Consider the following 13,922-nt stretch of genomic DNA (forward strand, 5'->3'; position numbering starts at 1 on the left):
TACAAAATAAAGCACACATCAGTCATAAATCTGCACTTCCTGAATGACCAGCCTTTCAATCTTAATGAGGCAGAATCATTTCAAGACTGTTTTGAGTGATCTGTGCCATTATCAATATGTTTAACCCCCCCAAAACATTTAATAGTTACTATCAGTTCTAAGTTTGCTATCCAGGTGGCAAATTTTAATGATGAAAAGGCACAAGAAAAAAAAATCTTTTTAAGGAGAAATGGCTCATAGCAAAATTAAATGAAGTCTTCTTTCACACATCTGAGCCTTTAGCAATCCATTTTCCTTTGCCACACAGAACTATGCTTGAAGCATGGAAATATTGTTAAAAGAAAAGGACTTTGTGAGAAAAACCCACAAAGAGGCATTTCCTCATTCAGGAGAGAGATTTCTCATGGGCAAAAAAAAATCATTAGGGACTGCTGTCAGACTGAAGAAGTAGAAGAATTCTGGGTCCACCAGCAAATAGGAGCTCATCCTTCCAACATTTCACAAAGCAACAGCAGTGTGTAATGGCAAGCAAGGCAATTATAAGGTGTTTTCTTTTTTTATTGTTTGGTGGTAATGGTGTGGGGTTTTGTTTGCTTTATTGTCTTTTTTCATAATTTCCCTTTTCTTCTTTTCATAACACACTGTTCTCTCTCCCCTAGTTGTAGAAAAAATGGACAATGTGACAGGTGGCCTGGAAACATCCCACAGAAGATACACAGAAAAGCTCACAGAAGTGGAGAGTGATCTGAAGAAATTAGGTAATCTACACACAAGCAAAGCCCCTTTGTATTATGGACCTGGGGTGTTCTCCTGGCAGATTGAGGCAGGAAATTTGTCTGGAAAATCTCTGCTTATGACAAGATACAGCACTTCCATTCCAGTTTCTCAAGTACTTGGGAAAGTACTTAAAAATAGTCCAGATCAGCTCTACTTAGGCAAGCATTTTAAGAATACTTAAAAATGTACAGTTCCACTGAAATCACTCTGAAAACATTTATACTTAAATAAACAGACACTTAAATGTTGTCTTTCAGAGAATCTTCTCTGAGGTAGAGATCTAAAACATAACAGTAGTTGTTCTACAGCACAAAGGCTTCTACATAAAATGAGCACCTGTCACCCAGTCATTTTGATGCTGTTTTAGCAATTAAGATTCAAAACTGAAGACCACATTACAAGGTACACAAATAATCAGCTATTCAAAATTCTTATGTCTTAGGCAAGTGTATTACTTCCATAAATTGTTTCTTGATCATCTCAAGGAATACAGGACATAAGACATGTTTAGGTCTCCCAAGTACCATCAAAGTTCTCCATTTTCAGGAAGATGTTAAAAAAAAAATCAATTTTGACTAGTTTTCTAAACCATATATTGAGACATGTATTTCTAGGAAAACTTCCTTGCTTGCAGCTTGATTGTAAATCTTTACAACTTTTTTCCCTCAAAATAGCTGGCTTCTAAAATATTTGCACACTACATTTAGTTCAAAGACATGATGTAATTCAGTGATATGTTCTTTTACTGACACATCTACAGAAGTAATTGTTACACTTTACTTCTGTAAAGGTTGCTCATGCAACCTTTGGGATTCTATTTGGGTTATTATATTATGCTGATTAAATTTTCATTACTTGGAGCACCTTTGCTTCTTTCATGGCCACATATTTTTACACACTGCTGGCTGGATGCTCAGGATAATCAGTTTCCATTTAAGTGGACTTGCCATGGAGAAAGTTAGTAAAGCCCTGGAGCAGTTTGAGTAGGAGACATAAAAGTAAGAGAGGTGCTGTAAGGCCAGGATAAAAAAGTGTGGTGAATGGAAGACAGGCCTTCAGGGATTAGCTGCATGTGGACCTGGCAGTTGTTGGAGCTGAGTGAGGAACACAATATAATTTGAGCTACAGCCAAGAGGTAAACATAGAGTCAGAGCTGAGAAGATCTGGAGATGAAAGAAGTGTCAGGGAGAGGAACTGTGCTCAGGAAGATGTCCATCCGCAAAAGACTCCATAAACACTTCAGACTGAAGTCTCACAAGCCATCATATGACATTTGCCATCATGACTCATTTAATCACGCCAGACAAAAAGCAGACAAAAGCACCATACACAGCTGTATTCACTGTAATTTATGAAAACCATATTGCTCTCTCTTGGCATAATCTGAAATTATGGTCTTCAGACTGTCTAATTCATAAATATAGCTACATGTAGACGAGGATGAAAATATATGGACTGTGAGCAGGATAGTGAAGTGATTGAGGTCAAGCAAGGGAGTCTTCCCTGAAGCAAGTGTTGACTGCTTACTTCCTTGGTTTCTATGTCCTGGATGATAGGCTGTGCAATCTCAAATGCTTTATCATACTTGGACAAGCTTCCAGAAGTATTCCATAGGGCAATATAAGCCCAGGCAGAGATGTTTCTCAAAAATTAAAGGTTTTCCTTCCTCAAACTCAGAACATGAGGAAACAATAATGTCAAAATAAATGTCATTAAAAGCAATAGTAATGTATTAGAGAGAAAACCAGAGATATATCTTATGTTGACATATCTGAAGTAGCCTGATGGCAAAGTTTTTGTCTCTAACCCAGATTGCTTTAAAATAAGTATGGGAACTTACTTAAAGATAAACCAAAGATTTTTAAAATCAGAACTATATGTCCTAAATCACAATGAAGGTGATGCAATGAAAAGAAAGAGGAAAACGTGAACAGTTAAAATAAACTTCTGAGCTTTCAGCAAAATCCAGTTGTAACTTCAAAACCTACACTTCCTGATACCTGTTTAATGATTTAAATTCTGTCTCCCATTCAGTTTTCATTCAGAGCACAACATTCTTGATTGCATATAGTCATGAGTTTCTAACCATATTTTTTCCCATTCATGATGACAGAATCACCATTTTGTTCTCCTCAGCAAGACACAAGGTCTCCATCAACTCCTTTTCGCTTTTTTTCTCTGTCTAGAGGCAGAACTTTGCTTAGTAGTTTTTCTTTTCTGGAAAAGATAGCATAAAAGTTCTACTGAACAGTTTGACAACCTGACTGTTCTTAAAATACACTGTGCTGTTTTGTACTGTGTTTAAAAAAAAACTGTGTTTAAAGCCGCTCCTTTTTTTTTTTTTTTTTTTTTTTTTTTTTTTTCCCTGTACAACAGATGACCAAGCTGGACAAAAAGCCTTAAATACTAACACTGAACTGTCCAGCTTCAGATCTGACATTCTGGCTCTTCGTCAGCAGCTTCATGACATTGCAGAGAAAACTAGCAGAAACAAAGACACACTGGAGAAGCTGCAAGAGTCTGGAGATTTATTAGATGATAGACAGAACCAAATGAAAAGTGCCTTAGACAGTAACTCTTTCATGATCATCAGTGTCAATAAAACTCTCCAGGCATATACTGGCTATATCAACAATCTCCAACAAGACACAAGTAATATACAAGCAAATTTGCAAAGCCAAGAGCATTCTCATAACATGGTCATCATGAGCCTTAACAACTTAAACCTGACTCAAATACAGCAAAGAAATCTTATCAGTATCTTACAGAAGTCAATGGAAGATACAAACTCAGCTATTGTAAGAATCAAGAATGACTTTCAAAATCTGCAGCAGGTTATCCTTCAGGCCCGGAAAGATACTGACTGGCTTAAGGAGAAAGTACACAATTTGCAGGCTTTGGCTGCCAACAACTCAGCAATGGCAAAAGCCAACAATGATACACTTGAAGACATGAACAATCAGCTCAGCTCCTTCAGTGGGCAGATGGAGAATATCACCACAATTGCCCAAGCCAATGAACAAAGTCTAAAGGATCTCCAGGAACAGCATAAAGGAGATGAAAACAGAACTGCTGTCAAATTCAGCCATCTAGAAGAAAGGTTCCAGGTCTTTGAAACTGATATAGTCAATATCATCAGCAACATCAGCTACACTGCTCATCACCTACGGACACTGACGAGCGATCTCAATGAGGTCAGGACGACTTGTACGGACACCTTAAGTAAACACTCAGATGAATTGATTCTTATGCATAACACACTAGCCAATATTCGCATAGACTCTGCATCTCTCAAGGTGCAACAGGATTTGATGAGGTCAAGGTTAGATGTTGAAATTGCCAATTTGTCAGTAATCATGGAAGAAATGAAGCTGGTGGATTCTAAACATGGCCAGCTCATCAAGAACTTCACTATCCTACAAGGTATGCAAATTCCCTAATGACGTGTGTGTGCTGAATTCCTGCTTGCATTACTTCTTTAGTTCTGTGGAAGTTAGTGCGTGCTGGTACAGAGTCCTGAGGTTTTCCATTATCTAATACTAAACTTTGGAAATGTACATGCAGCTTGAATTTTCCATATTATTTTTTCTATGCCTTTTTTACATAGCTAAAATGGGGATGTTATGAAAGAAGGTTCTGACTTAGCAAAATTTTATTCTGTCTGACTGACTGACTGGATCTGTTTTTGATTCAGTTTCTAAAATAAGCGAGTGAAGGTGTGGAACCTCAAGAAACCAATCCCCAGTAAGGAGGAAATGGCTAAAAAATATATGTTGGACTACTCCCAGGAAAGTCCACCCTTACTGAAAAACAAGTTGCTATTTCACTTTAAGCCAGTTGTTAGTCTGCCAGAAAACATCCTACTTTGCTTAGTTTGTAATCCTGGGATACTTTATTTTCTCCAGAAATAAATAGCATCAGGTTTAGGAGGTTTATCCCAGCCAAATATTATCCCAAATGAAAAGAACACTCATATTTCCAATCAGATGTGAACCAGCCTAAACCTGTAATCACAAATATAAATCCATTGCTCCAAATAAACTACAGCTGCATTAGAGCCAAGATTACATGTCAGTAACCTTAACCATTCTCATTTCAACCAGGCCTAAATGATTGCAGCTTGGAAATCTATCTCTGGAGAAGTTTGAATAATGTAGATTCATGCTGGGGGTGGGAAGATATTGACAAGGGATTTGCTTATCTATTAACAGAATCCCAAATTGTTTTGTTCTTTATTGCTGTCACAGAATTGTCATTTCCTGTCATAAGTTATCATTCCCTGTCTTGTTAGAGCTGGCCAATTTGCAACTTCTGGTCTTCCCCACAGTTAGCCTTTTGCTCATTATCCATCATTTTGTCTCTTTTTGACACCCTGTTACTGACAGACCAACAAACAGGATCAGGAGAAAGAGTCCTGGGACTGAGAGCAGAGAATGAGACCAGAGGAGAAGGGAGCGTGGCAGAGTGAGGGAACAGGACCACCAACACACAGGATTGGTGCACTAGCGTAGACTAGCGCACAGAGTTTTGCAGGGGCTGGCACCTTGGCTGGTCACCTGGGGCATGGTGTCACTGTCCAGTTCACATGGCTGGGTGTATCAGAGTATTTTCTGTATCCTGTATTTTGTGGAGGTCAAGGGAAGGACAACACTGTATAGGACCTGGGATGCAGCTGCACTATTACAAGCACTGATTAAAGCAGCTGTTAGCACAGTTATTAAATATCCAGTGGTGCTGGTCTGAGATGTATTAAACAAGCCCACCCCGCGTGGGCTTTTTATTTTGCTTTCTGTGCATATCCCCACTTTGCATGCTTTCATTGTTTCAGGCCCTCCTGGTCCAAGGGGACCTAAAGGTGACAGAGGCCCTCAAGGTCCTCTTGGCCCCGCTGGCCTAAAAGGACCAAAAGGAGATAAAGGAGAGCCTGGACCACCAGGACCTGCAGGTGAGAAGGGCCCACCTGGGCCAGCCGGGCCACCAGGAGAAAAAGGTGGGAAAGGCTCAAGAGGATCGCCTGGCTCCAAAGGGCAGAGAGGCTCTCCGGGAAAGACAGGTCTGCCTGGACCGAATGGAGACCCAGGGCCACCAGGGCCACCAGGCAAGGATGGGCCACCAGGGCCGCAAGGTCCGCCTGGATTTCAAGGCCTGCAAGGAACTGTGGGAAGCCCAGGGTTACCAGGACCACGAGGAATAACCGGACTCCCTGGAGTCCCTGGGCTGCCTGGCCCAAAGGGCCCCCCTGGCCCACCAGGGCCGCCAGGTCCAGGGATGCCAATGGCACTGCAGAGGGAACCTACGCCCGTACCCGAGGCTAACGGTAAGCCATCAATGCACTGCAGGCTGTGCATGGGTATGGGCTTCTCCATTTATTACTGACCCTGTTACTGCTCTGCTGAGTTACCAATAATGGGCTTAACACCAAAAAAATTCACATCACAGGTTGTTCTCCCCATTGGAAGAACTATACGGAAAAGTGCTACTACTTTTCAGTTGAAAGAGAAATTTTTGAAGAGGCAAAGTTATTCTGTGAAGAGAAAGCATCGCGCTTGGTTATCATCAACAACAAAGAGGAGCAGGTACTTACCTTCTCTTGCTGTTTTTCAAGGAGGACGTTTGAAGTTGTTTAACATGTAGAAACCACAAGATAGTGGGAAGCTGAGAGCACCATGAATTCATACAGTAGAAGTAAACACATTGATTCATTCATTAGAATTTTGTCCGCCCTCTGCCTGATCAGCAGCTTATCCCTGTGCAGAAGGGCAGTTTGAGTAGAACTGATACTGACTCTGAAGGTGATGGGGACAGAGCAGTCAGAAAAGCTGCTGAGAATTGACAGAGTTTTGAACTTTAAAGATGGAATCCATTATGCTTTGTGTACTATCAAAGTATTTTTTTTAGCAGTGAATATAATTTAATTTTAAATTATCTGATTTAATACATTCATTCTAGGACTAGTATAACCCAAATAATCTAACCAATAGTTTTTGCTGTCCAAATAGTATTTTTAATACTATTCAACATGGCAGTGGAGATGTCAAGATACAATTCCGTATTCTTAGTTGTTTTGTTTTTTTTTTTTCAATTTGTGTCTATAAGATATTTGCTTTAGCTTTATGTCAACCCAATTTTCATGCCTAGGTCTCTCTAGCTCCTTGCAAACACTGAAAGGGATTCTAGTCTGGGCAAGGGGTCCCCAGGCCAACTCCTGAAACATCTTCTGCTTAGAAAAATTTCTCTGGCCCACTCTATTCTAGTAACAAGAGGCTTATGAAACCAGTGTAGTATATTAGCCCCAAAAACTGTTGTCCTTGTTATGGACTAAGATCTTTCTTTCACAGCAATGGATAAAAAGACAGATTATTGGGAAAGGCAGCTTCTGGATTGGACTAACAGATTCAGAGAAGGAAAATGAATGGAGATGGTTGGATGGATCCTTACCAGTTTACGCGTACGTAAATAAAAAGCAATGCTGACACTTCTATGTGGGAATCCAGGGCACCCCTCTGGCTGCCCTAGAAAGTCTGGGACCCTGGCAGGGGGTCAAGAACCCCCCTGTACAGAGCCCCAAGAAACACTGTCTTTGATCTCTGTCCATAGAAAAGAGTTTTCAATCTTACAGGATGATTTACAAGCTCTGTTTGATATAAGTAATAATTAGTGTGACACAGGTGCAAAAGTAGAATTTTAAGATTTTAGATAAGGAGTTCAAAAGAAGCAAAATAAAAAAATTAAGCGTACCTTGTCCTTTTTCTTCTTCTTCATGTCTTCCATGTTTCACTGTAGTGTTAACATTTTTCTTTTGGTTTAGACTGGAGACACACTGTTCAACGTAGGTGATAGATATTGGCATGTTATTGTAAATACAGCACATGTAGTTTCTGGTATATAATGTTTGTAACATCCCACTGAGGGGCAGAGCCCCACACACTGCCCTGCAAGACAGACCTGCTGCAAGTCAGACAGAACATATTATAGATAAGCAAGAATAAACAACCTTAAAAACCAATACAAACAACAACAACAAAAAAACCATAACAAATGTTATGACTTCTTCTTTCGCAGCAAGGCTAAAAGACAGAAACTTTCTACAATCTCAAGATCATGTAAATATCACATATTCCGACACTTCTAAAAGCAGCATCTAGATATTATCTAATGAATCCAGATGGTTGTAGATGCCAATAATTTAATTTGTTACTGAGGGTGTTGTGGCTCTTTCTGTCTGCCTTCTCCATGCACAAGGATTCCTTTCCTTGCCAGAAGAAAACTGAATGTTGAATGAAAGAATCACATAACTACGCAGCACTGTGTTTCTTGCCAAAACTTTTGCTTCTGACTTTTATTACAAAGTTGAGATGGAAAGCACAGTTTTACTGTTTTGGTTTGAATTTTCCTTATTTGCATTACAACTGGCTATAAATAGAGTACTCATTCTGATAAAAAATGACCAGTCTTTACATAAAGCCCAAATCCAAGTGGAAAGCATTGTACATAAGGAAAATGCATGAAATGAGGGTGTCTATGCTTTGGCCAGCTGAGAACTGAATTGGCAGCTTTCCAGGAATCCTAGGGTTACACCTAATTTGTCCTAAATGGAACAGATTGCAGCCACCCAAATTTTTAATACTGAGGAGTAGACTAAAGAGTTTATAGATCTGAACATGCTGTGTTTCAGAAAAACAGGCTACAGTCAGTCAGATGTTACAAATTGATTAGCTGTGATCTCATTGGTGTTCATTTAGATGAAAAACATGGAAAAAGTCGGATTCATTTCAAATGAGCTGTAATATTTTCCCCTTTTTCTCCTTTTCCGTTTTCATCTTTCTTCCTCTTCATGGCAGCACTGTGACTGATCCTCCTTAAGGTGCTGCTTTTAGTAGATTTCCACTGCACCACGGTTTTAGGTGCTCTGTCATAACCTCAGATCTGTTGGTTACAGATTTTTTGAGTATTTCATTACTTCTGGAAAGCTGTGTGTCCTTCCAGGTGCCTGGTTGGACGCTCTGTGTCAGGCAGGCATGTTTTTTAGCTGAGCATGGACTGTGTCAGCCAGCAATCACAAGCTCCCTTCAACAACCTGTTTCCTCAGGAAAATTGAGCTTTTAAATCCTGAGTTTGGAAACGTTTCTCACTCGCTAAACCAAAACAGGATGAGGAAACACTTGCAAGATTTTTTACTTGCTACATTCAATTTTGCCATCAAAGCTAACGATCTCAAAAGATGTGTGTAAATTTACTGTGTGCATTTCTTAAAAGCCAATAGAATCCCCTTCCCATCTGAGCACGTGTCCTCAAACACATGTATTTTTGCCGTTCCTCCCAAGATGCCCACCTTTGGTGCAGTCAGAGGGCTTTGCAGTGAGCAAGGGCAGGCTGTTGGCATCTTGGCATTACCTCTGAGCTTGTGGGCTCTTCTCAGTCCCATCTGCCAGCAGGAATGCGGTGTGCAGGTTTCACAGGCATGGAGCAATACACTTGGAGCATGGAGCACTCCCACTGTGAGTGCATGTACGCTCAGAAACTAAAATAAAGTTCATTGGTCTAAATTTAGGTCTCTGATTTTGGCAGCCTGAGGCTGAATAGATTCCCTTCTCTGTAATACATCTGTTTTCCATTTTCAGCAAGAGTCATGTATTGTTTGTTTCAATGTGTGTTTCCCGTTCAGAACAGATCTCATGATGTTTTCGTTAATTTCTTGTGGTGAAAACCTGCCATATGTGCTGTGTTGTGCAATCATGTCTCTTGCTTTTTTGTGGAAAGAAACTGGAAAACTGGGCAGCCTGATAACTGGAATCACGGGCATGGACCAGGGGAAGATTGTGCTGGGTTGATCTATGCTGGGCTCTGGAATGACTTCTACTGTGAAGATGTTAACAATTTCATTTGTGAAAAAGACATGGACAAAGGTAAGCAAGGCCCTTGGTTTAATTATTTCATCTTGCCCATATTAAATGTCACAGCTAGAGGTGAGATGTTGACCAAATGCTACAGCAGTGCCTTGTTGAGGAAGAGGGGGAATCACACGTGGAGCATTCTACTCAGATCCAGATGCAAGTGCTGGATTTATTGCACTTGGAAAAAGCAGCCTCGAAGCTGGCTATAGCCATGGAATGCTCAGAATCTTGACCATTTCCTGTAGGCTTAACACATCCCTAAAATGATGGGCATGATATGGCACATGGTCCAGATTCTACCCACACTGGAAGCCGCCTTTATAGGGTCAGTGGCCACACAACAGGGAAAGCTTGCCGTAGGGTGGCTCAGGAACCAGCTTCCAAAAACCAAAAAGACTTTGTTTTGAGAGTTTGTGCAATAGTAGACACTTGGTGACTGCTAAGGAGATCTTAAAATTCCCATTACCCAGGAGATGTCCCATGGGACTGAGAAGCTGGGTCCATAGGCCATAAGCATCTCATCCATTGCAGCTGGAGTGAAGGACTCATAAACAGCCAGCGTGGCCAGCAGTCAGCCAGGTGTTTGCCACAGGGCATCTCTTTCTGTTGACACAGGCATTTCTGTAGGAGCAGAGGGCAGGTGGTTCCCATGGCTGCTTAGAGCCTGGCCCCATTGTCACAGAACGTGGTCAAAGCTGGTGTTTGTGTTCATGGAGGGGCTCTGCCTGAAACGTTATCTCTTCCATACAACCTGTTTAAACATTGCTTTGCCAAGGGCGCCTGGCTCCTCCAGCTGGAAACTTGTCGGTTGAATTTCAGTGAAGGGAGACATAAATGTCAGCTAGAGCCAAAATTACATCTCATCCATAGTCCCCTAAGAAAAAACTAAGTGCTGAACAAGCTTTGTGTGTATAATTCTGTTTGGATGTCCAGAGTGAAGGACCATGTGTAAGTAACAATATGATTTACCCTGGTTTTCCTACATACATTTGTTATTTTAAGAAAACTTTGAGGTTTACAAATATTTATCCTCCGGGACTTACAGGATCTGAATACGAGTCCGCTCAAATTTTTTACATACCTTGATCTCTGTAAGTTTTCTTTTTGGAAATTTGTTTAATCTTCACAGGCTTTTTACAGGATTTCTTTTTCTCTTTGTTTTTCTTGTTTTCTCTCATACTGTAGGGCAACTTCTTGGAGTGTAATAGGCTGTAACTTTACAGATACCTTCATATTAAGGAAATTTATGTCAAGAAGAAGAAAATCCTGGGAAAGGGCAACACTGACTTCCAAAATTGAAAAAAAAATGAAAACAGAAAAAAGCAAGCACTGAAAACTGATTTAACAGCATCAAGGAATTCAGCAATAACTCTTCTCCAGCATCTTGTAATTATTTAAGGCCTTTCGACTCTCAGCATCAGGAAATACTGTTGGACTAATTCTGTTTTAGATTTTCTTCCCAACCAGTAACCACATCCATAAGCAGCTTATGTCTTCTGAGGAAAGACATTCTATCAATCTGAGTAAGACTGTTGGTCACTCATATAGAAAAACATATAAAGCAACTGTGTAAACAGTTGCTCAATTTGCTAAAATCCCAAATGTAGGAAAATTATACAGATACACGAATATATAGATTTTATATAAATATATATATATAGTCCAACTCTTATCAATAATATGGAATATACTTTTAAGAGCTTTTAAAACTTTGTATTTTTGTACAAAATATTTGCTTTTTACAATTGTTCTCTTTTTTACTGACTTTTTTTTACAAATATAGTGCACAGGGGCCAAAGAAAACAATAAAGGTACTAATAATTCATTAAAGTTTGCTGTCAGGCCTAGCTCAGCTATAGGGAAATATTTTTCCAGTTAGAAATATTTTTTACTTTCCCGGATGATTTGTTCTGGTTAAATAACTTTTAAAGCAGATATTAGATAGTGTTTTCCTTACTGTATGCAGTTTAGTCTGCATGTGTAACAATTAAGTTTACTAAGGACTAGCTACTCATTATAGCTCTGATCACAGCCAGTGTTTCATCAGGGTATTATGGAAAGACCATTTTAATAAAAGCTTTTTCTTCCCTCCCTCCCTCCCTCCCTCCCTCCCCCTCCCTCCCTCCCTCCCCCTCCCTCTCTCCCTTCCTTCCTTCCTTCCTTCCTTCCTTCCTTCCTTCCTTCCTTCCTTCCTTCCTTCCTCCCTTCCTCCCTTCCTCCCTTCCTCCCTTCCTTCCTCCCTTCCTCCCACTCAGGAGGAAATTCCATGGAAGTAAATCTGCAATTTTTAATATTCAATTTGAAATGTTTTCATTCCTTCTCCCTTCTTGTAAGTAATTCTACCCCAGCAGTTGCCACACATACTGCAGGTCAAGCCCAGGTGAGAAATTTTATGGAAAGAGAAACAAAGAAGCTGCACACACACTAAATTATGTTTGTTTTTAAGACAGATTTCAAGATTTGGTGAGAAAAACATGCCATACTCAGAAGAGTCTAATAAACTTGCACTTCTCCAAAGTGCCATGTAAATCGATCTCTCTGTTTTCTTGGACTGATACTTCTCTCCCAAACAAAAAAGAAAATAAAATATGCTGCAAAGAAGAAAAATATTATACCATAACCCAGAGAGTTTCCTCCACAGTCCCATGAGCCATTGTCTAGGCAGCAATATTGCTTATCAGGAATTTTAAAAATTAGTGGGTTAATTCATTAGCAGAAACCTTGGTATTTGTTTTCCAGTTTCCAGTTTTTATACCCTTTTCATGGCCATGTGCTCTATAATGAAGGATGTTGTTTTGGCTTCTTGGAGAGATGTTTTTCCATTGCCTCCTGACCTGCCATTTACCTTGGCTGAATGCAGATAAGTCTGTTGAAATACTCCAGCTCTGTTGGAAAGAGACAAGATTTTGTACTTCAGATTTTCAAATATTGCTCCTAAGATCAATCAATTAAAGACTGCTGTTTCCCTACATCTCCCCCCAGTGTTTTAAATATTTTTTTTTTTTTCCGAAATACACAAAATTTTATATTTGGGAATCTGTCCTGTGGGTACAAATTAGTTATGAGACAGGAACAACACAAAAATTGGTTTATATATTACATAAAAAGGTTTATTTATTACAGCTGCAGTAAGCCTGTGTCACATGGAGACAGGGCTTGTCTTCAGACAGTCTGGATTTCCTGAGCCTTTTCTTTTTCATAAGGTGTTGAATACAACTTGATTCTACCATCCACTGTCATGGTAGAATGGTTGTACCAAGGAGTTGTGTGCAGACACATGCTGTAGTGTTTACATATATATTTACACATTGTCTGTGGAGATAATGTCAAACTGCTATTTTTGGATAATGATGTACAAAACTAGTATTTTATGTGCTCAGAGAGCCTCACAAACCCTGGTGAGTGGAGCTTTGAAGAGGTACACTGAAGTGGAAGCACTGCTACCTTGTTTTGAATGTTGGCTTATTTTGGCTTGTTTTGAGCATCTACCACATTAAATTATATTTTTTTTACGCTTTTTACTGATGTCACAGACTTCTGTCACCAAAAAAAGTGAATGAGAAACCTCTCTTTAAGCCCAAGCTGTATTGCTTCCTTACCCAGATTTCATCCTTCTCTTCATTCAGCAACAGCAGTGATAGTACATACACTAGATCAGATTATCCAAGAGTTATCTAGTGTCCTCCAGCCAGAGGAATGACAAGCTGAGGACACTGAAAAATGAGACGTGACTGGGCTCACACCCTCTGTTCACACACTTGAATCAAACACTGCAGCTGTTAGACAAAACTGGATGAAGAGGGATGCTGCAGTTGCATGCCTGATGTGTCCAGTCATCCTTAAAATACAGCCTGAGCAGCCAGGCGTGCTGAGACAGACCATCCTTCTGACCTAGTATTCCTGCAGGAAGGAAACAGAGGTGTTCAATGGCAACAAGAATTGAAATCACTGGGAGGACCAAGAGAATGTTAAGACAGCTCAGGAACATGTCACAGAAAGGATAGATGGGCAGGAGCGCAAGCAGGACACCAGAATGGGCCAAGAAATTGTCATGAAAGTCAGACCTGCCACTCCTTAATAGGAAAACATTCCCATCAAATATTTCTGTATGGTTTGAGTAATAATGCAGGTTTTATAGAATGTTTTAAGTGATAGCAAATTATTTTGTCCCAGGTTGAGTTTTGCTTTCCTTCTTATACACAAGCATTGTAACTTGTCATATTGAGCACAAGGTCCCATCATCCTTCTTGT

At 40.0% G+C, this 13,922-nt stretch overlaps 1 protein-coding gene across 2 annotated transcripts in view; it reads left to right on the forward strand.

Moving 5' to 3' along the window:
• Positions 1-11,495, forward strand: part of COLEC12 (collectin subfamily member 12) — a 93,465-nt gene extending 81,970 nt beyond the window's left edge. For both annotated transcript variants that reach the window (XM_021551511.3, XM_085571990.1), the window contains 7 exons: positions 660-758; positions 3,154-4,200; positions 5,606-6,094; positions 6,217-6,353; positions 7,116-7,225; positions 9,538-9,683; positions 10,857-11,495. In XM_021551511.3, coding sequence (XP_021407186.1) covers positions 660-758; positions 3,154-4,200; positions 5,606-6,094; positions 6,217-6,353; positions 7,116-7,225; positions 9,538-9,683; positions 10,857-10,876 — 2,048 coding nt within the window. In that variant the 3' untranslated portion in view covers positions 10,877-11,495. The remainder of the gene's footprint in view (positions 1-659; positions 759-3,153; positions 4,201-5,605; positions 6,095-6,216; positions 6,354-7,115; positions 7,226-9,537; positions 9,684-10,856) is intronic.
• The last annotated feature ends 2,427 nt before the right edge of the window (positions 11,496-13,922 follow it).

This window comes from Lonchura striata, chromosome 2 (genome assembly GCF_050655825.1).
Source record: "Lonchura striata isolate lonStrDom1 chromosome 2, ASM5065582v1, whole genome shotgun sequence".
NCBI lineage: Eukaryota > Metazoa > Chordata > Aves > Passeriformes > Estrildidae > Lonchura > Lonchura striata.